At 40.3% G+C, this 21,547-nt stretch overlaps 4 protein-coding genes across 8 annotated transcripts in view; 2 read left to right on the top strand and 2 right to left on the bottom strand.

The window, feature by feature from the left end:
• The first annotated feature begins 539 nt into the window (after nucleotides 1-539).
• rilpl2 (Rab interacting lysosomal protein-like 2) lies at nucleotides 540-4,600 on the top strand. 2 transcript variants are annotated; one of them, XM_083643923.1, is made up of 4 exons: nucleotides 540-990; nucleotides 1,532-1,680; nucleotides 2,337-2,447; nucleotides 3,477-4,600. In XM_083643923.1, the coding sequence occupies exons 1-4, from the start codon at nucleotides 697-699 to the stop codon at nucleotides 3,496-3,498; spliced, it is 576 nt and encodes a 191-aa protein (XP_083500049.1). In that variant the 5' UTR covers nucleotides 540-696; the 3' UTR covers nucleotides 3,499-4,600. The 2 variants fall into 2 exon arrangements, with proteins under 2 accessions (XP_083500049.1, XP_083500048.1); XM_083643922.1 differs by having other exon boundaries at nucleotides 1,529-1,680.
• Nucleotides 4,601-5,315: 715 nt separating this feature from the next.
• kmt5ab (lysine methyltransferase 5Ab) lies at nucleotides 5,316-8,228 on the bottom strand (the record flags this gene model as incomplete). Its single annotated transcript, XM_083645372.1, has 8 exons — nucleotides 8,161-8,228; nucleotides 7,883-7,989; nucleotides 7,349-7,496; nucleotides 6,816-7,029; nucleotides 6,592-6,679; nucleotides 6,269-6,328; nucleotides 5,768-5,958; nucleotides 5,316-5,529 (listed from the first exon to the last, which is right to left on the bottom strand). Exons 1-8 carry the CDS (start codon nucleotides 8,168-8,170, stop codon nucleotides 5,316-5,318), a joined length of 1,032 nt encoding a protein of 343 aa, XP_083501498.1. The 5' UTR covers nucleotides 8,171-8,228.
• Nucleotides 8,229-9,189: 961 nt separating this feature from the next.
• On the bottom strand, nucleotides 9,190-12,096 carry mtrfr (mitochondrial translation release factor in rescue). Its single transcript, XM_083644123.1, has 2 exons — nucleotides 11,667-12,096; nucleotides 9,190-10,321 (listed from the first exon to the last, which is right to left on the bottom strand). The coding sequence occupies exons 1-2, from the start codon at nucleotides 11,991-11,993 to the stop codon at nucleotides 10,094-10,096; spliced, it is 555 nt and encodes a 184-aa protein (XP_083500249.1). The 5' UTR covers nucleotides 11,994-12,096; the 3' UTR covers nucleotides 9,190-10,093.
• A 7,937-nt stretch (nucleotides 12,097-20,033) lies between these two features.
• LOC310784232 (membrane-associated phosphatidylinositol transfer protein 2-like) overlaps nucleotides 20,034-21,547 on the top strand; it is a 64,726-nt gene continuing 63,212 nt past the window's right edge. For all 4 annotated transcript variants that reach the window (XM_083645252.1, XM_083645250.1, XM_083645251.1 and 1 more), the window contains exon 1: nucleotides 20,034-20,519. The gene's annotated coding sequence lies outside the window, so the exon portion shown is untranslated. The remainder of the gene's footprint in view (nucleotides 20,520-21,547) is intronic.

Raw genomic sequence — 21,547 nt, 5'->3', positions numbered from 1 at the left:
TATATATATATATATATATATATATATATATATATATATATATATATGCCAAAGTACTTGCCATGCATATATATATATATATATATATATATATATATATATATATATATATATATATATATATATATATATATATATATATATATATATATATATATATATATATATATATATATAAAGGTTTGCATAATGTTATTGTAAAACTTCTTAATGGTTAGGCATTGATATAGAATGCCTCAGAATAACTTCTGAGCTAGTAATAAGCTAGTTCTCTTCAAAAATAATAATTTAATGTAAATAAACGTATAAAATCATATGCTTTCTCACCTGATCGTGCGCATGCATTTTCGTTTACCTGAAAAGAATGAGATGAGATGAGGAAGGAGAGAACTCTACAAACGTTGCAAACCGGAAGTTTGGCCACTTGAGGGAGTTATCTTCTCGTAAATATACGATCTTTGGCCTCACATGTTGCTAGGATACTTTGCCCTCCTCTACTATAAACGTTTACAGCAAATCACGCCATTGGTGGACGCGTGATGGAGGAAGTGCGGCTCGTCTCGAAGTGAAGGAAACAGTTGGTCATCTCTCCAACTAGAAAAAGTATAGTAACATTTATCAGAAGTTAGAAGAAAGTGGCAGAAACAGCGGGTGGTGTAGCAGAGACGCAGTCCTGCTGGGTTTTTGGCAGTCGTCATGGAGCCTCGTGAAGACTCCTCGCCCGCTTTGGCGTTCGAGAAGGACGCGTTCCAGCTGACGGTGGAGGATGTTTATGACATTTCTTACGTGATCGGCCGAGATCTGCTGAAAATAAGCAGCACAGGTGAGCAAGTGTCCGATCTACAGTTCAGGATCGTCAGGGTCCTGGAGCTGTTTGAGACTCTGGTCAATAAGTACAACTTGTCAGTGGAGGAGCTGAAACTGGAGCGGGACAACTTGAAGAGCGAACTGGACAGGATCCTGAAGGAGAACTCCACAGGCCAGGGCACGGTAAGTTTCTCTTTAGTTTTTTGAGCTTTTAGTTAAAGTACTTAATTTTAACAGCATAGCCGCCCTAGGCTGCACATTTTGTGGCGCATATCAGAAACTAGACTGTCGTAAACTGGCCAAAGCAGCCATTCATAGTGAAGTGAACTGTCAGTCAGCAAAGAATCAGCAATCTGAAGTAGTTTGTGCACTTTATTTTGTAATTTCACATTGTTTTCAATTAAAGGAATCAAGTTTTTACTGTTGTACTCTCTTCCTTTTGGAGTTGCATGGAAAAGGTCACATGTAACAAAGTAGGACATACCCTATTTATTTTATTTTCAAATGCATACAACAAAAACAAGATAGTGGCTACTTTTTTGGATTTTTTCACTGGTAGTTTTTCCTTAGTCCTAGTCAAATTTAAGGTAACAGTACTGCTACAGTAGGACATTCTAGTACTCTCTCCACCCCTGCTTCAAAGCATGCATTGGTCACATGTTTTTGAGATTTTTTCCCCCTTCTCCCTCTCTTTCTTCTTCTTCTTCTTTCCGCATTAAAGCAGACAGCAGGACCAAACCAGCTGGTGGTGGACCTGAAAGACCCCAACAGACCACGCTTCACCATGCAGGAGCTGAAGGAAGTCCTGCAGGAGAGGAACCAGCTGAAGGCTCAGCTCATGGTCGCTCAGGAGGAGCTGCAGATGTACAAGAGGTGACGCGCTGAGCAGAAACCCACTCGGAGATGGGATTTACACATGCATTTAAAATCCAAAGTGTAATGTCCATCATTTGGCCCTTTTACCCTCACAATCACAAACAATGGTTTATGCATATAATGGGAGCCAATGCGACATTATCTTGAGAGACAAAACCTGGATGTGATGCGTTGTAAGTGGGATGCAGCAGTAGTGGACACACTGACAGTATGCAATGTGATTTTACACAGATGTAGCATATCCTACTATTAAATCCCACTATAAAATGAGGGAAACTCTGTCCTTCTGTCTGTATGCATCCATTTTGGTCCTCAACGGGTCAGCCAATTAATCTGAATCTGCACATGGGCATTGAGCATTGCCATAGGCAGGGACTGACAAAGCGGATTTTTAAATGTTCCCAAATTTACTCTATAATTTTTGGCAAGTCTGTGCACACATCTGCACAGAGTTGTGGTGCACTGCACGCACCCACGGGCAGCCACAGCCAATGAGCTGTGCATATTGTGATGCATCAAATTGGCAGGAAATGCATGTGACATCATGGGAATATACTGAACAGTGTGGATTTTGTTTTAGGATTGACCCAAGAAAGAGACTTACACAGATAGTATTGTCACTAACCATAATAAGGCTGTGCTACGATTTGCAGTGGGATTCTGCCTCAGACTGAAGCAGCCATGGTGGAAGTGGACCTGGACCCTCCCTCAGTTCCTGCCACAACAGACGAGGCGAAAGAGGAGAAAACAACCATTAGCAAATTGTGAGTAATGCGCTTAATTGCTTTATTGAATATGGCTTGAGTGTGAACAGAGGTAAACAAAAAAACAAGGAATCTGAAGAAAACCGTAGCAGGCAGGTTATTTTCCCAGCCGTCTCTCGTCTCATAATGATTTACTTGTGACCAGCTGTGCCTATTCATTCATTCATTCATTCATTGTTTCTTTAAATGGGGACAGATACTTATACAGGGAACAACAACAAAAAAGTCTCATGTTGTATATTATAACATTAGTATAATCTAATTTGCAATGTCTGTGTGGCTTTTGTTAAAAACAGATAAGGTGGGTTCACACAGGTCGTGTGTGAACGCTTTGTAAATCATGTCGAGAGCGCTTCCATTGCGCACAAAACACAGCGCACGGAGCGTTTTTTTTGTCCTTTGTTTTGTTTCCCCCTGCAGTCGCGTGCAGTACAGTTCAGGACACAACGATCACACGGACGGTAGCCAGCTGGTTTCGTCTGTTTGATGTTGTTGACTGTGAACATGAAAGCCAGATTATTGCCAATTCTGGGAGCAGCGGGGGTTGACGATCCCTCTGGGAGAAGAGTGAAAAGATGAGCATTTTCCTCCAAATGTTCAACTTTTTTTATCTTAAGGCGGCGTTCACACCCAACGCGCTTATTTGAGCTGCCAGCGCCTTTCTGCAATTAATTCTCTATGTAAGGACGCGCTAAGCGCGCTCCTCTTTCATGGAACGCACCTGGCGTTTAAGCACTGGTGGCGTCTAGTATTTTTGGCGGTTTAAGATTTCCCTCCTCCTACCTCTTCTCTTCTCCCAGAGGGAGGAGGATATATACAGTATATACAGTATATACATTGCGACTGTGGGAGGAACCCATATGCAAACTCCACACCGAAAGGACAGGCGTGGAGATTCATACCCACAACCTTCTTGCTGAGGCAACAGTGCTAACCATTGAGCCACCGTGCCGCCCTCGTGATATCGTTCTTGCGTGAATCCAGCTGCCTTGCAAGGTTACTAACTTTCTGCACTTTTCTGTTTTTCAGCTTTTCATTCAGGCGAAAATGAGAAGAAACTGGACCAAGTGGACAATTTATCAACACAGAAGCCACACAGGATTTGTATGCACAAGTTTCTCATCAATTAACCACTTTTATATTTAACTTTTTCTTTCTTTTTTACAATGTGTGGCATTTTACAATTTTATAAGCAATGTATTTTGTAATTTTAACCTAAAAGGGTCTATAGTGTTACTATAATAGATATATAAATTATATGAAAAGTGTGATTTAAGATGTCAAGTGACACAAACTGGAAAGTATTATCTAACTTGTATTTAGATTATTGTGTTATCATTCCAAAATGAAAATTCTGTCATTTGTGAGCTTGGAATTATACATTTTTTGTTTATATTCACATATTTGAATGTTATTCAATGCTTCCTTAACTAGTTCTAGCTAGTTTATTTCAGCTAGGTATTATACAGTAGGTTTTATTTCCTATCCAATCACAAACTTTGTTTCAGGACCACAATCAAATCAAAGTCGACCTCTCAGCCTCATGTCAGAGGCAAGGCACTGAAGGCAGTATGGTGAGAGGGTATTAATAATGCTGTGCTTCACTTGTATTTAATCAAGCGAGTTTCAGGTATGTGAGGGTTTTTAACAGTAATTACTGTTATAGTTTCTTAACAGGTTATTTCTATTTATATCTATTATTGACAAATCCCACCAGAAACCAAAATGTGTAGCTTATATGTTGGTTTAGTATTTTGCCACAGGTTGATGGCAGCAGAAACTCAAAAGAACAGGAGTCAGACAGATGAACAGAAGAGAAAATCAGAGACCGATAACGAGCACAGCAGCCAAATCCAGTAGCCCAATAAGTGATGAGAACACAAAAAACTAATTGAAAGTACCATCGTAAAATGTCTCAAAACTAGCTTAATATAAACATCAAATCATATTCATAGTTTCCCACTGAGCCTGAGGTTACCTCATAAACAGTCACATAGAACCTTATAGAGCCAAACCCAGATCGACCTTACAGATATCACTATTTGGTTAGATCATTTCACTACATAACACTTTTGCCAGCTGGACTGTCAAAACTCGGATGCTGAATATCCCCAAACTGCTCTTGACCTAAATAGAACCATAAAATTCCAAGCTCACCATTTATAGTTCAGTATGAAGGTACTAATACACTTTGTAATTTCCCTTGTTCAAAATAAATGTTTATGCAATTCTCTCACCAGGAGTTCGGAGAAAATTATATGGACGGTTTGACGGTAAATATTTTAATATCCTGTTTTAATGTGGCAAATTACTTGCAAGGACATCATCAACCTGCTGGCTCACCTAGTCATGGATATATTTAATAATACCAAAAAGACCATGCTTTACAACCCCCCCCCCCCATGGTTCCCCATTTTCAAATCTTGACTTTTACATTACTATTGCTGTGTGGATGATGCCATCTTAATGTACCTGTCCAATTTTCATACTTAACCATGCTGCAGCTAGAATGAAAGATTTAACTGAGATTTATTCCCCATTGTCCTGAGAGGTTATCACATCATATTTACATAGTGAAGTTGAGATGCAAGAAAACAAGGACATACTCCTTAGCCAGGGGAAATAATCTCAAAGGTCGGACCATCAACCTGCTACATTTAGCAAAGAAAAACAAAAAGATAAAAGCATGCTAAAAACAATAATTGCAAAATACAATTTCTCCTAGCCTCAATCTATAAAAACAGCAAGAATTGTTGTACTTATAAAAATCATCCTATATCATCATATATATCTATATCCTCTACAAACTGTATAAAGCACCACATCATATGAAACATATGAACACTTTTGGTAGAACTTGGAAGTATTTCAGCTTTTGAGCCAGGGGTGAGCAGAGACGGAGGCTTTACTCCGATCACCGTAGTCGTACAGCAGCTCTTCCTCTGCTTCCACATCCCTGGAGGCCACCAGGATGAGGTGCGGCCTCCCGTCGATGTCATGGAGCTTCGTCTGGCAGTTACCGCCAGTTTTACTGTGGTTGATCAGTCGTCCAAGACGGTCCGTTTCCCTTGTAGCATCCACACTGCAACGTGTAGACAAACAAATAAAGCTTGGATTGCAACAGACAGGTCATCTGCAATATAATGTAACATAAGTAAACATAGTACCCAAAATAAATGTTTCAAGTCTAAAATTTAAAGCAAATTGTTGCACTTGGAGTTTCTTGTCTGACAGTATATTGCAATGTTGGGACAGAAAACCGCTTAAACGCTTATTCAGCTGTGGCAAACCCATTTTAAAGTAGTGACATTTGGACTTACCAGTATGTTTTACAGCGATACTGGAAGTAGTACATGTAACAGCCTGTTTGGGGATCCTGGGCATATTGGGCCTCTCTTGTTTTTGCCTCAGATAGTTGCAGAAGGTCTCCATGATACTCCACCACAAACTCGCCCTTTTTGAAGAGCCTCAGCGCAAACACTCCTCTTCCTTTTCCCTCGATGTGTTTGACCTGTCAAGATTCAAAAGCAACAAAGTGTCAAGTTTAATTAAGTGCGTTAGCTATGATGCAGTTTGGCGTTACCGCTGAGGTGCATTACATTTCTAACATGCTTCTAAATATGGCTTCTTTACACAATTACTGACACAAGTCAGTGACCAAATAAACCAGTTCAAATAAAACCATCTAGTACATTAAGCACAAACACCGACGCATAAACCAATTGCTCTAGCATGTTGGAATTATCGTTTTCATAGCAAATATATAAATTTCACTTCTAATTTGTGTTGGTTTAAAACACTACTAAACCATGACATCTTACCTGCATTCCTTCTTCAATGCCATTCTTTATCAGGTCATCGAGGTGTCTGTGTTCATCATTCTGTTGAAAGTGAATATTGTGAGAAATTATTGTCAGACCAAAACGTTCTGTCATGGCCTAGTTGTATAATCCTGAAATCTTCAAGAAGAAAAAGGAGAGAATGTTTGCTGTCTCATGCAGCAACAAATTAAATACATATCTGCAGGTTGGTTGCAGATGCAAAAGGACAAAATATTAGCTGGATGAAAAATGCTTTCTTGTGCAAACAGTTACTAATATTAGAATTTGTCCTATCATAACAAGCATGCATATTTCATACAAACCTTCAACTCAGCTTTAGTTTTTCTGGAACTCCGTCTGATGGGATAATAGTCTGTGACCTTTCTGTTTTGGGGAGCTTGATTCTCAGCCCTGAAAATAATAATAATAATAAAATATTGACAGTATTGCAGGGGGAACATGATGATGACAGTAATTAGCTGGCAAAAAGACGGTCATTTTGATAAAACCTTGATTAAAATCTGGTGTGTTGGTTTTGTCCACATACTTTTTCACTTTGCTTTTGCAACCAGCTCCACTCTGAGGTTTGGGTGCAGAAACTTTGCTCTCTGCTGCAGACCCGTGGTTTGTGTGCGTGATGGAGTCTTTCTCCTCTGGTTGTTCTGTGGTTTTCTCTCTGGACCCAGGACCATGATGAGCCATGTCCGAACTCTGCTCTTCTTTGGACTCGCAAATCTCACTGTTTATTTCATTAGGTCCGTCTAAAAATGTGGAAGAAACAAAGCATTTAATTGACACAGCTGCCAAGAGCTGTCATAAACATGCAGGCTTAATGGAGAGAATGACACTCCTTCAATAAACAGTTAAGTTGTGTCATAAGATAGTGGGTCAGTGAACACTGCTACCATTCAGGATTTTTTTCTGGGGTCACTGAAGTCAAGTTGGATCTGCTGACCGTCCAGCCAACAATTCAAAAGGTAAACCACACAATAGTTGGGAGATTGCATGCAACATAAAATGCCAACCAAGGGCAAACTGTTGTAAAAAAAACAACTGAAGGTGAATGAGATATATCTATACCTTCTTTCAGCTTTGAGATCTCGGCATGAGTTTCATCAGATCCATTTGCTTCCTGGAGTAGCACACTTGAATTGTCACTCAGAGGTGATCTAGGCTTGCCTGGACTCCAAAGACTGTTTAAAGTTGTCTGTGCCTTACATAAGTAATCCTGCAACAAGAGTAGAATAACTCGTTATTTACATTGAGGGGGGGGGGGTAATAATTGTATCAATAACAAATTGTATTTGTATGGAATTGTATACATGCACATATAACACAATTAACGTAATAATGAATTTGAGAGCTGTAAGTGGGTAATCAGCATTGAGCATCCCCTCCCACACCAGGAAGCTGACTGCAGCTGGAGAGGTTTATGTTACTATGGCGGTTTAGAATTACAACAGGAAACTAGTTATGGCCGGGTGAAATGAAATGGGCATTACTCCACGTTACCCTGTTGACGGTTTTAAATAGAAAACGCTGTGGCAGGAGCTCGTTTTTGCTGCTAAATTGGAAAACATGGACACTGCAAGAACGTTAAACAAGACAACACACCCTGCTCATTGCTGGTTTGTTTTCTTTTGTCTCCTCCTTTGAGCTGCCTTTATGTTCCACCACAGTGTCCTCGGGGTTATTGCGGGTCGTCAGCACCTTTTTCTTCCCTTGACGAACAGGTAAACAAATGTTAGCACAACATAATGAAACACTGACTTTTAACGGCTTGCTTGATAGTAAAGATTCTAAACAAAGTTAGCTAGCGTCAGCTGCTCCACTCCACTATATTCAACAACTGCGGTAACGATAAAAAGAAGAAGAAAAGAAAGCGTAGCTACCTTTTGCCATCTCAATTCCCCAAATACACGCCAAGAGGACGAGGGGTCTGTTAATGTTGCCCTCGGTGTTCTTCTGTTCATGGGCTCTTTACAGTGCGAGTTTAAACTATTTCGACGACAAACTTTACTCCCGTGTAAGCCAGAGTGCTGAGTACAGAGGGTTTTAAAAATCCCACTGCTTCTCTGATTGGTTGTTTCTTCAAACCATGAGCGTGGGGACATGGTACTAAGCAGCTCTCTCATTGGCCGCGGCGCTGATCAAACGGTCACACCGCCTGTTGTGGTTACAAACAGATACTTTGTTGCAAATCTAATCATTACAAGGTCACGTGAACAAGACGTCCCAAGAAGCTAGCAATGAGCTGCTGAGATGTTGCAATGTGGCTGAGAGTGGAAACATCATTAACTTCGACACTGTTTATGTTCATTTGTGCTTGTACAAAAAAAAACATAAGCTGTGTCCCCCTTCACTGTTTTGAATGCGACTGGTGGAAGACTTGAGCAGTCCATTGCTGCCATCTAGCGATAAATTGCTGCTGCTGTACTATTCGTGCAATTGGGGACTAGATTACCGTATTATCCATATTGTATATATACAGTATAAAACAAACTACTGTTGAGATTAATGTTTTTAATTGTGTTTTTTTGTAATGTTAGACGTGGCACCAGGGAAATAATCTGTACTTTGATTCTAGCCTACATTAAGAATACATTGCCAATTGACAGGAAGGCATGTCAAATGATGATAATGGATAATACACTATTACTCTGCACATGTAAGCAAATGATGCCATCAAAATGTAAAAATTTAAAGATGCTCAGAGATTGAGAGTATTTTGTGGGTTCAAACAATTAATATATGAAAACTATGAATTCACCACAAAAGCTTTTTTTCTAACTTTATTTCACAAAAGCTTTCTTAATATGATGCAGGTACTAGAAAGACCCCCCCCCCCCCCTCTCTCATTCTCTCTTGGCAAGTGAGCAACTTTTACAATCCCTTGGGTAGGCTATTATTCAAAAGGCGACTTCATTTCATGTAATATTGCTGACTTACTTATTTTTGCTGTATATTTTCAACGTACCAAGATGCTAGTTTTTGTGCATTTATTATAATTTAATGTTTAGGTTTAATGAAGTGTTTCTGCCAAAGTGTCTGAAATATTAAAGTATTTTCTTGAGAAATATGCCCAGTGGTTCTCAAACTTTTTGGCTTCAGTATCCCCTTTCACTGATTTCTGAATCCAAGTACCCCCTTTACCCGACTACATCATTTTGCTTAGAAAACTGCAAGAAAACTATGGCATATGCAATGGATGAATGATAATGTTGAAGAATATAACATTACAAAATAAGATGGAGAATGAATGGAGTGTAAGAGTTGCAATTAGTACCTGCTGAGCAGATTAAATTTAATGTTTCATTTATTTTGATAATTTATTCATTCGCTCAAGTACCACATGTAGTACCTCTATATACCCCCTAGGGGTACGCATACCCCAGTTTGGGAACCACTGATCCATGATATACTGTATATACAACCTCTGAAAGAACTGCAAGCAGCTGAAAGTTCCTTAATGGTCGCATAGGGACAGGTTTGCGCAGAGCTAGAGCAGCTAAGCAATTCCCAGAAGGTTTCAATCCCTGCCACTAACAGAAGGGTGTTGCGGGAGACTGGACCTTTTTTAAGACAGAAAATGTACTGTCTGCATGACATGTTATTGTACGTATATAGTTACACGTCTTTAATTCAACAGAATTTGTGTACATTATAGTGTGCTGGACAGCATCTGACAGCAGGTATACTGTAGTTGGCTCATAGACACAGTCTACAGAGGCAAACTAGGACCTTCTTGTCATAACAGTTTGCAACTTGGATGTACTCTTGTCTTTGTTTCATGTGTTCATGTAATGGGGATCAGAACAAAAAAAGTTAAGCCATGTCATTCCCTGGTTTTGAATCTGCCAGTGCTTCTTTAAAGAGTCTCTTTTTCTCCAGATTCTCATTTGCCTTCTTCCTCTTCTCTTGTTTCCTCTGCACAGACTCGTTCTTCTTTACAAGGATTTCACTGTCTTCTCCTTTATACGCAATATCAAGCTTCCCTCTCAGAATTTCCCGAGCTCGTTTTCGATTTATATCCACAGATCTGGTCTGATGACACTGTAAGGAAAATGGTGCAAGAGATTAGATCAATAGATTGAGTCAATAGATTACACAGGCCATTCAGTCACTGTTAACTGGGGATGGGACAATTATGCTTACGTCATGATCCAATTTGATTTGGGCATTGGCGAATCGACCCAACATAAAACCATGTAATAAATCAAGTTAAATGACAACAAAGTGAGAATTGTATTTATTTCTGAACCATAAATATTTCTGGCAATAACAGTGGCTTGCTAAAATGGCATTAAAAAGTGCAAATATAATTTCGATGTAGAGCTTGTGAAATTGTGATGGGTATTTGTGATTAGTAGAATCAAATGTAGCTATTCTATCGCGATTCATTATTAGTAATATTATTATTGGCACACTTTTGTATTGCGATACATTTAACTTCATATAGCCTACCGTCCGATCCCTACTTCTGTAACGGATTACTGACAAATGAACACACGCACACACACACACGCGCGCGCGCGCGCACGTGCGCACACACACACACACACACACACACACACAGATTTTAAAATACTGTTACTAGTCTACAAATCACTTAACGGCCTAGGCCCAAAATACATCGCTGAGTTGCTCCCACGCTATGAACCGTCTAGACCTCTCAGGTCAGCAGAGTCCGGCTTACTAACTGTACTAACCTAGGATCAAATCAAATCATGGGAAAGCCGCATTCACCCACTATGCTTCTGCTAGCTGGAACAATCTGCCTGAAGACCTCAGATTTGCCCCAACTTTACTTACTTTTAAAAATAGACTAAAGACTTTTATGTTTACCGTCGCTTTTAACTGCTGACAGATAGAACATTTGTTTTATTCCTCTGTACGTTTTTTACTATTTTTGCAACTATACTCTGTTGTGATGCTTTTAAATGTCTATTTTATCCTCTTCTTTTATTCTCTTATTTTCTTGTGTCGACCATCTTATGTGAAGCACTTTGAATTGCCTCTATCTGATTTTATGCAAACCCAATGCTGTGGCATGTACGGGCAACAGAAGACGCAAGGTACCAGTAGAGGAGAGTAGAGTAGCCTATGCTTGGCGTCCAAACTACAGTATAAAAACAAAGCTGTTATGGAATGTCTATTTTATCCTCTTTTTTATTTTCTTATGTCATCCATTTTATATGAAGCACTTTGAACTGCATCTGTGTATGAAATGTGCTATACAAATAAACTTGACTTGAGCCACACACACACACACACACACACACACACACACACACACACACACACACACACACACACACACACACACACACACACACACACACACACACACACACACACACACACACACACACGTATAATTGAGACTATTCGTATTAACCTTGACTACAATCCCAGTGGGGATGTGTTTCAGCACCACACAGTTGCTGGTTTTGTTGGTGGCCTGCCCTCCGGGGCCGGACCCCCTCACAAACTGCTCATGCAGGTCGTCCTCGTGCAGGACAGGCAGGTCTATCAGGTCCTTTTTCCCCGCAGCCCAGACCCACGCCAGACCAACGGGAGGTGGTCTTAACAGGGGAGAGACACCGGCACATCCTGCCCATGTAACCCTCCTCCTCGACACACTGCAGATACAGCGGAGGAACGGGAAAACCGACATCTCCTCCGACAGAGGGAGCCCAAAGCACCACGTACTAACTGTTCTCATGCCGCGGCGAAGAGACACACAAAGTGACTGACAGCATTATGTTTAGAGCCCAGGGTTTTTTTTATAGCCCCCAAACAGCCCAAATCAAACTAATCTCGCTTTCCCCGACGCTGTTTAGTAGGGTCATCTGTGGCACTTCCGTGACCGTGGAGAGCGAAGGTCCGTTTCTCAATGGATTTGTCATCTAGGAGGGTTAATAATCAAATTTAGCCGGGGTGTATTTTTAAAAAAGGCGGGGAAAATATTTGAGAGACCAAAATCCAAAATGGCTGCTGTGGAAATGAACTTTTTAATGCTTTGACCTACAATGATGCACAATACATGGTTTCAGAGCTTATTCTGGTCAAGGAATACATATTTGGTGTTTATATAATGATTTGACCTATTTTTGACCTTCAAATCCAAGATGGCTGCCAATTTTGAGGCAGTTTTTTCAAAATCGTCATAGAGCCTTCATATTAGGCTTGAATGACAGGTCTTCTCATGATGAGTTGAATAATATACAGTATAAGTACACAGAAGTAATCTCTTAGGTCAATAAAGTCAATGTTTGTGTGTAAACAACAGTTGCTGATTTGCGGTTTCCCATTAAATAGGGTAGGCTACTGAGAATATGGTGTCCAGTTCATCCCATCACATTTTCATAATGAATCAAAAACAATTTTGCACTATAGCCTAACATAAAATAGTATTCTGTATGCAAAGCTAGCAAGGTTAGTTGCTTGAGCTGAATTTAAAGGTCAACTCAAAACAAACAATGAAATTAACTTTGAAATTAAAACTGAATCCTAGGCTACTAAATTTCATCAGCACACAGTAAAGGAAACTTGTCTTTGAACTCAGCTGACTGTCTAGTCCTAATCCCTGTTGTGCAATGTCCCTTTTCAGTGAAGTTTTAGTTTTTGTTAAGAGTATGGACTTTTAATCTTGACCTTGTTGGTAGGCAACGGCCCTTTTTCAGTCAAGCATTTTCAGATTAGCTCAGTCAGTCTGTGAAGCAGTCAGTGTCAGCACTTGCGCGAGCTCGCTTTTTCTCTAACTAATGTTAACATTACACACTTTAAGAGACTTTGTTTGAGGATATCAACGTTATTCACTAGTCTAAAGATAGTTCTACCATCAAGAACATATAAAACAAAAGCAAAAACAATTTTTATTTGCAGAAGTCATCATTGATATTTGGTGTTAGCTAACGTTAGGTAACGTTATTATTTTTAGCTAAAGTTAATGTTATCTGTCTCCACACTTCTGTCAACTGACATATGCATTTGCTTTTGAAAATAAACAGCCTGGCTTGCTTAAGCATAACTGAAGATTAAATAGAAATATAACATGACGAATGCATGTACCGATTGGTTGCCCCATCTTCCCAGGAGGTGGTGGTGTAAACATCATCAAATTGATCAAGTCCTGACCAGTCTTGGGCTTTTAATTGTAAGCTGTCCCATTTGCCTTGATTTATTGTATCGGTGGGCTTGCAAGGCTTGTCACATTTTAGGACACATTCATAGGACATTGTGTGCTTTGTCTTTCATTGGGAGGGAAATCAACTCGCTATTATATTACTGTTATATTATATTGCTGTTATACGCTGTTTATTTTCAAAAGCAAATGCATATGTCAGTTGACAGAATTGTGGAGACAGATAACATTAACTTTAGCTAAAAATAATAACGTTACCTAACGTTAGCTAACACCAAATATCAATGATGACTTCTGCAAATAAAAATTGTTTTTGCTTTTGTTTTATATGTTCTTGATGGTAGAACTATCTTTAGACTAGTGAATAACGTTGATAACCTCAAACAAAGTTTTCTTTTTCTTTTTTATATATTCCCCCCCCCCCCCGATTTTTTATCCCATTTTTATCCCCCATTAGTGCTAACGTAATTTCTTTATGCTGGTTGCTACTCCACCCTCTGCCGATCTGGGGAGAGCCGAAACTGGCTCCATGCTTCCTCCGAGACATGGGCAGTTAGCCAGCCGCTTCTTTTCACCTGACAGGGTAAGCTTCACCGGTAGGACATAGCACGTGGGAGGTTCACACTATTCCAACCAGTTCCCCTCCCTCTGAACAGGCGCCCTTAACGACCAGAGGAGGAACCACATTAGCAGGATATTGCATGTTTTTGGTGAAGGGGGTTCCTATATGAAGGAAACCCCCGGGAGGCACGGGGAGAACATGCAAACTCCACACAGAAAGGCCCTTTTGACGACCCCACCCGGGCGGTGGGCACTCGAGGACATGCAGACGGGCACGCATTCCTTCAGCGTTCACATCGTCCCAGGTGGGAATCGAACCCACGACCTTCGAGCTGTGAGGCGATAGTGCTTACCACTACACCACCGTACCTCCTTTTACATCCTCAAACAAAGTGTCTTAAAGTGTGTAATGTTAACATTAGTTAGAGAAAAAGCGAACTCGCGCAAGTGCTGACACTGACTGCTTCACAGACTGACTGGGCTAATCTGAAAATGCTTGACTGAAAAAGGGCCGTTGCCTACCAACAAGGTCAAGATTAAAAGTCCATACTCTTAACAAAAACTAAAACCTCACTGAAAAGGGACATTGCACAACAGGGATTAGGACTAGACAGTCAGCTGAGTTCAAAGACAAGTTTCCTTTACTGTGTGCTGATGAAATTTAATAGCCTAGGATTCAGTTTTAATTTCAAAGTTAATTTCATTGTTTGTTTTGAGTTGACCTTTAAATTCAGCTCAAGCAACAAACCTTGCTAGCTTTGCATACAGAATACTATTTTATGTTAGGCTATAGTGCAAAATTGTTTTTGGTTCATTATGAAAATGTGATGGGATGAACTGGACACCATATTCTCAGTAGCCTACCCTATTTAATGGGAAACCGCAAATCAGCAACTGTTGTTTACACACAAACATTGACTTTAATGACCTCAGAGATTACTTCTGTGTACTTATACTGTATATTATTCAACTCATCATGAGAAGACCTGTCATTCAAGCCTAATATGAAGGCTCTATGACGATTTTGAAAAAACTGCCTTTTAGAGCTCAAAATTGGCAGCCATCTTGTATTTGAAGGTCAAAAATAAGTCAAATCATTATATAAACACCAAATATGTATTCCTTGACCAGAATAAGCTCTGAAACCATGTATTGTGCATCATTGTAGGTCAAACCATTAAAAAGTTCATTTCCACGGCAGACATTTTGGATTTTGGTCTCTCAAATATTTTCCCCGCCTTTTTTAAAAATACACCCCGGCTAAATTTGTTTATTAACCCTCCTAGATGACAAATCCATTGAGAAACGGACCTTCGCTCTCCACGGTCACGGAAGTGCCACAGATGACCCTACTAGTTGTTGTTGTTTCTCGTCTTCCTCTACGCTTCCTCGACCTCGCCAGCCAGTCATCCAATCAGCTGCCGTTATTTCTTCTTCGTGGCATAATACGCCTGTCTTTGAAACTCTGTCGCCATCATGTGGAGGCACTGGCAGTGTTGTGTAAACTCACACTTGACACTTCACAAGAGCTAGCTCAAAGTTCAGCTGGTTAGCAGGGGGAGATAGTTCACAAAAGCATAATAATAGGAAAATATATTATGAAAAAAAAACATTAGGAGCCCAACACTTCAGCCCTTCACACTGTCAATCACACTGTGTAGGCGGAGCCTATCACCGTATGGGCGAAGTCTCTTCCCACACATCACCTGCCAATCGTGGCGCCCAGTGCCCACACTGCCTCTTACCACAAAACACCAGTCATTCAAACAGTGTGGGCAGAGCCTCTATCACCATGTGCAACTTAGTGAGTGATGTCATCATCAGTGATGATGTCATCAGTGATCAGGTGTGTAGTGCTATCTGGAAAACTGGGGGAGCGCACCTATATGAGGAACAATTTTACTATTGTAAGAACAAACCCTTGGAGGAAAAATGTGGGAGCTCCGCTCCCCGCCGCTCCCACAGCACTACACCCCTGTCAGTGATGTCACTGTGAAGACATAAAATACATAATGGTATGATGATTGTGGAGGGTAAGAAACTAAGAATATACATGTATTGTAAGAAATCCAGAAGGAGGTGGTAATGTAACATAAAGGATGCTGTTATGACCCAACTGCCATAAAACACCAAAGAAGAAGAAGAAGAATGATTGTGGAGGGCCACAGATGCGTCATCAGTGATGTCATAACATAAAGCCCTGACGGCAGGGGTGTCATGCAAGCCAAGATTCTGAGGGGGCAACATTGGGCGGCGACCAAAGGTCCCTGGCTAAAAAAAATTGGTGGCAACCTAAGGTCTGAATAGACCTGCAATGTTTCAATCAATCTGCCAAGATAAAGTGTGCTGAATCCACTCATGATTGATTGATTTATGTATCAATCGGTCCATTTAGCTATTTCTAAAATGTTGGCCAAGCCAGATTTAGAGGAATGTCTCATTTTAAATTAACATTAGGATTATACTGTTGTGATGTCATTATTCCGTTTTAACCATCAATATTTTTCTCATTTTCTCATTAGGGTAAATACTATTTAGAGATAAACATTAGAGATAAACACCAAAGGTCGTCGAAGGTCGCTATAGCAATGACCCGGCGCTGCCTGGGTTACCATATTGGCATAAAGCAATATCTTCAACTTTATTCGACCTGGGGAGGTGCTTTTTGGGATTTTACAGGACTTCCCAGGTGTTTCTAGATGTTTCCAGGACTGTACAGTACAACCCATGACCAAATTGTCATCCCAATTGGACCGGGGGTGTGGGCATGCATAAAAGATACACACACAGACAGATGACTTCAACTTTATTATTTTAGATATGGAACTGGGTAACATTGAACCCTGGGAACATTGAACCCTGGTAGAACACATATTTAGGCCTGGGGAACATTGGACCCTGGGAACATTGAACCAGTTGTCATGTTCTCATTAGATGCCATATAAGCCTGGGGAACATTGAACCCTGAGAACATAGGGATGACCCTGGATCGGTACATACCAAAGTTACAGGACTGATGGCTGTCTATGAGACTTTTTAAATTATAAAGCTTGTCACCATTGAAGGCTATCTCAATGCAGTAAGATATCAGAGATTGGCTGTGTGCAGTCTGTTCCTGATTGTCTGATCAGAGAGCCGTCTGCCATAACGTCCTGCAAACCTTGCCTGCAAATCTCTGGAAAACAGCTTCAGTGATGCAAAGGGTGATGAACCGGTCTTTGTGGGGTGTTGTCTTTTTGAGATGCCCACTTCACGGCCCATCATTATGATCTTTGAGTTGAACTGAATTCACATAACACGACCAGCACAGATTACCACAGATTTTACTTCAACTTTTCTACATTTTCTCAATCTTTATTGCAGATAACAACATACAAAAATACATACATTGTACAGAAAAATATATTGAAAAATACATTGTACAGAAAAATACAAATACAATAATGTAACACAATGTCTAATTTGAGCACACCTAGGTCAAATAAGCACCAAATGCAGTCCTGTGAGGTCACAAGGGTTGTTTTTAGGAAGTAAGAAAATCTTTATAGCCCTATAGCTCTTTGAGTAGGCCTATTGGATGTTATCCAGATATTCATTGAGATCATTCTTGAATACCAGAAAAAAAGACTTGAGACAAAATATTGGCATATGGATATGGTATTTACAAAGTAAAAAAAGAAAATAAAACTTTTTTAAAATAGTTTCCTTCTTCCTTCTTTGTTCACATCAAACATACCAAAGAAAACATCCTTAAAACAAAACAAAAAAATTATTGAAGAAATGGGTTTGGTCATAGATTTTTTTTCTGTTCCTTTTTTTTTTTAACACCTATTCCCCACAGCTGGGGACCTCCAACATGGCTGTCAGAGAGTTACATCTCCTGAATTCCCTCTTCACCTGTTGTGATTATTTTACATATCCTTAAGTACACATACATTCTCTTATTCACATTTATATATTATCCTCTGCTGCTGTAAAAACCCTCTTTCCCCACAGGGATCATAAAAGTTTAATTTAGTCTAATCTCTCATCTACACACGCCTGAGATGATGTATGTGCTGGACTAATTATATTTGCACAAGCAGCACTTTTACAAATCTAAAACAAAGGTCAATTGTCTAATGTGGAAGATGGTGCAATAAACAATTTGCATGGACTTTGCAAGAGCTCTCTACACATGCAGGTGGGCCGAGGCTTTGCAGTCACAAGAAAGTGTTCATTCATGCTGGGTCAAGTTTCCAAATCATTAATTTTGTGCCACCTGGACTATTGTTCAACAGTATGGTCGTCTGCACCCAAAACAAATCTTGCAAAATTGCAAGTCGCACAAAACATGGCTGCTAGACTTGTTCTGGGTTCCTCTATTTGAACTAGCATCAGGAAATTACACTCCATTCTCTCATGGCTCACCATTGAGCAAAGGATTTCCTTATGCATGACCACATTTTTCAGTTGCACCATCAACTGAAAGAGTCCAACATTTTTATTTGATCAAACAAATTACATCATATGAAATTCCCACTCTTTCAATTCTCATATCACATCATTTCATGAATGTATTTTTGTATTAATCAAGATGTATGTAATTTGATGTTTGTCAAGTGATTTCTGTACACCTTGACAAGTGTGGACCGTAGGGACATTAGCTGATTGCCATTGCATCAGCTAATGGGGATCCTTTTAATAAAGAATAAACAATAGCAAGAAATAACAAGAAACTTAAGCACAATAACCCTCTAATTGTCCATAAACGTATAGAACATTTTGTCAAAAATATAGGGGTTGGGGCCCTAAGGGATGATTTGGTCCCAGGCGCAGGCAAGGTGGCCGTGTGAAGAGGCTTGGCTTAGGTTAGGCTTAGGTTAAGGGCCCGCTGAGCTCTTGGGCCCCTGGTAGGCCCGTTCGGTAATACATCCCTGGTCTGATAAGATTTTTGCTTTTAGATGTGTTCCTAGAGAAAGTGAAACCAATGACCAAAATAGACATACATTCTCATTGTGTTACTATGGATGGAATTAGTATTAATAATAAATTATTACCCTTTTTGCTGGGGACCCCGTGGAACCCCCTCAAGGACCCACTTTGAGATCCACTGTCCTAGACAAAGGATGTGTGTTGATGTGAATGTTGATTTTTCTGGCTGAACAGATACAGTAAAAATATATGAGTAATACAGAAATTCATTTCGTCCATAATTGATGTACATAATCAATCACATAATCATTTCATTATTATGATGAAAAATACTTATTCTATAATAATGCATTGTCTGCCGAAATACTGTACGTAACAACTCGTGATGGCAGGCTAGACCCAAGACGATTTCATCAGTAGGGGGCGTCCTACTATCGAAAGGGAGAAGCTGCTCGCTCATCCGAGCTGCGTCAAGTTAGCCAGAGATAAACATTGTAGGAGCGGAAATTGCCTTCAAAATAAATTAAAGACAAGCTAATGGACTAGTGTCCTCTAGTAAGTCTAGTAAGAGAGTGGCGTCAGCGGAGGACCAAAATGCGAGACTCATTAGCCAATGAACAGCCAGGAATGGGTCTCGCGCTACCTTTGCATGCTAAAATAAAGCTGATAATGTACAATTTGATTCAAGGGATGAAAAACCATTTCAAAGTACAACACAATCTGTCTATTTTGCTGCAACTCGACAGTGCTGCTTTTTTAACTCAAGAGTTCCACTTTCTACTTCCTGGAAAAAAATGGTGCATTGGAGTGAATGGAGATGTCGGAACTCTTCTATTATACGGCTATGTAATGGACATATTTCCAAGTTGTTTTGTTTTGTATTTGCTATTGAACTTTTATGCATTCTGGAAACGATAGACTCTGGGTTCTCAGATTTAATTTATGACTTTTATAATATTTACGCGTAATTCTTTTCAAGCAGTAATTTTGCAATAAGTACAGCGACAAGACTATTATTTTGAAAGCTGTGAACGGAAGTTATATTTTATTCTGGTAAACTTGACAGTACAGTAGTAGTATCCGCCGGATCGTGCCTGAAACGACTGAAGTCTTGCAGAGCAGCGGTCCAGAGTAGACTTTAGGTTCAGTGACAACTCCTGATGGCGAGTCTTCTTCATCCGCGTCTCCTCGGCCGCTCGCTGGTGTGTGGACGGCGGAGAGAGCTGCTCAGCTGAGACCAACCCCTGACCACCAACTCCTGCGAGGGTAGCGCTTGGATATTCAAGGACATTTAACTTACTACTAGAGCTACTTTGGCCTTTTCTATCGGCTGAGGAAATCCAGCGTGCGGTTCTCCAACGCTACAGCGATGTGGCCAAATTGTGTAAACAAGACCAAACACGTTAGCTAGCGAGTTCGTCTCATCGGAGGTTGCCGATGTTTCTCTACGTGTCGTTATATGTCGTGCCCGCACCCCTTCCTTTACCGAAGGACCAACCGGCGACGTAAAAAGGAAACAAGTGTCGGTGAAACTACTGACCCAAAAACGCAGAGAGGTCGGTGAACTTCGATTTGGTGGGTGCTGGAGTGAGCCGAATCCTGTGGTCAATCACTGGTGTGCAGGTCCAGGTATGTGATGAGCATTGCAAGCCGTCAATTTGTCATTACTATGCTGCCATGTTGCTAGGTAACTAAATGATGGTGGGTTTACTCTAGTTCAAATTGGATCCACCTCGCTTTGTACTCTTTTTCAGGGATGCTTATTTTTGTGTTTTCATTCCACTAAGGTTGTCTGTCATCTGTACTCATCAAAGATTAGGGTGCTCCTCCTGTCTTTAGAAGTGCCTTAAATTCTCCTGTCATAAATGCCATTGTACTTTTGCAGGCCTACCCATTGAAACTGCTGAATTGTTTCCCCATGTAACATTGCCGAAGTAAAGCAGTATACTACATTAATCACTACGTGATTAATCATCTACTCTTATCTTGTTATTTATATTGTCGTTAATATCATAAGCAATGAATTGAACTACTCAAGTCTGAGGATATACTTAATTCATGGACACACAGATGTATTGTTTACTTTTCTTATTTTTCTTTTTCTTTTATCCCTGGTGCAAATTAAATTGACTTCTTTGGTTGCAGAGTAGATTCAGTGGGAAGGAGGGTGTGTGTGCCCAGTCCACACCCTGCAGCATGACTCCATGGTGTAGTTTTTGAGGAGGGAGGGGAGAGCACTTGTAAAGCTTTCTGTACATATAAATTGGACTTCCTGAGTTTCACTCCATTTGCTTTACCAGGGTCCGGGTGAGTCACTGAGGCTGTGGCCGTGGCGTCTGTTCTCCAGACGATGGCTCTGCTGCCTGGGGAGGGCAGGAGCTACTTTTCTCTGCTGCGACTCTCTACTCTGTTTTACTACTGCAGCAATATATTTGAGGGGTATTTGGAATATGACTAATTGGATAAGAATAATTGCACCTTTTATACCAGAGTGATGTTTATCTGGAGCACTGATCTGAGGTCAGTGCTCAGCTTGTGGCCTTAGCCTCAACACGAGACTGATGAGTCTCGCGTTGAGCCTACTTGTGGCCTCTACTTCGGCAAATTATGTTGATAGAGCAAGATATAGACATTAGAAGGGACAATACTGACATAGG

Source organism: Poromitra crassiceps, assembly GCF_964638095.1.
Source record: "Poromitra crassiceps genome assembly, chromosome: 10".
NCBI classification, from domain to species: domain Eukaryota; kingdom Metazoa; phylum Chordata; class Actinopteri; order Beryciformes; family Melamphaidae; genus Poromitra; species Poromitra crassiceps.
The sequence above is the reverse complement of the archived record's forward strand: the minus strand, read 5'-3'. Positions and strand labels throughout refer to the sequence as shown.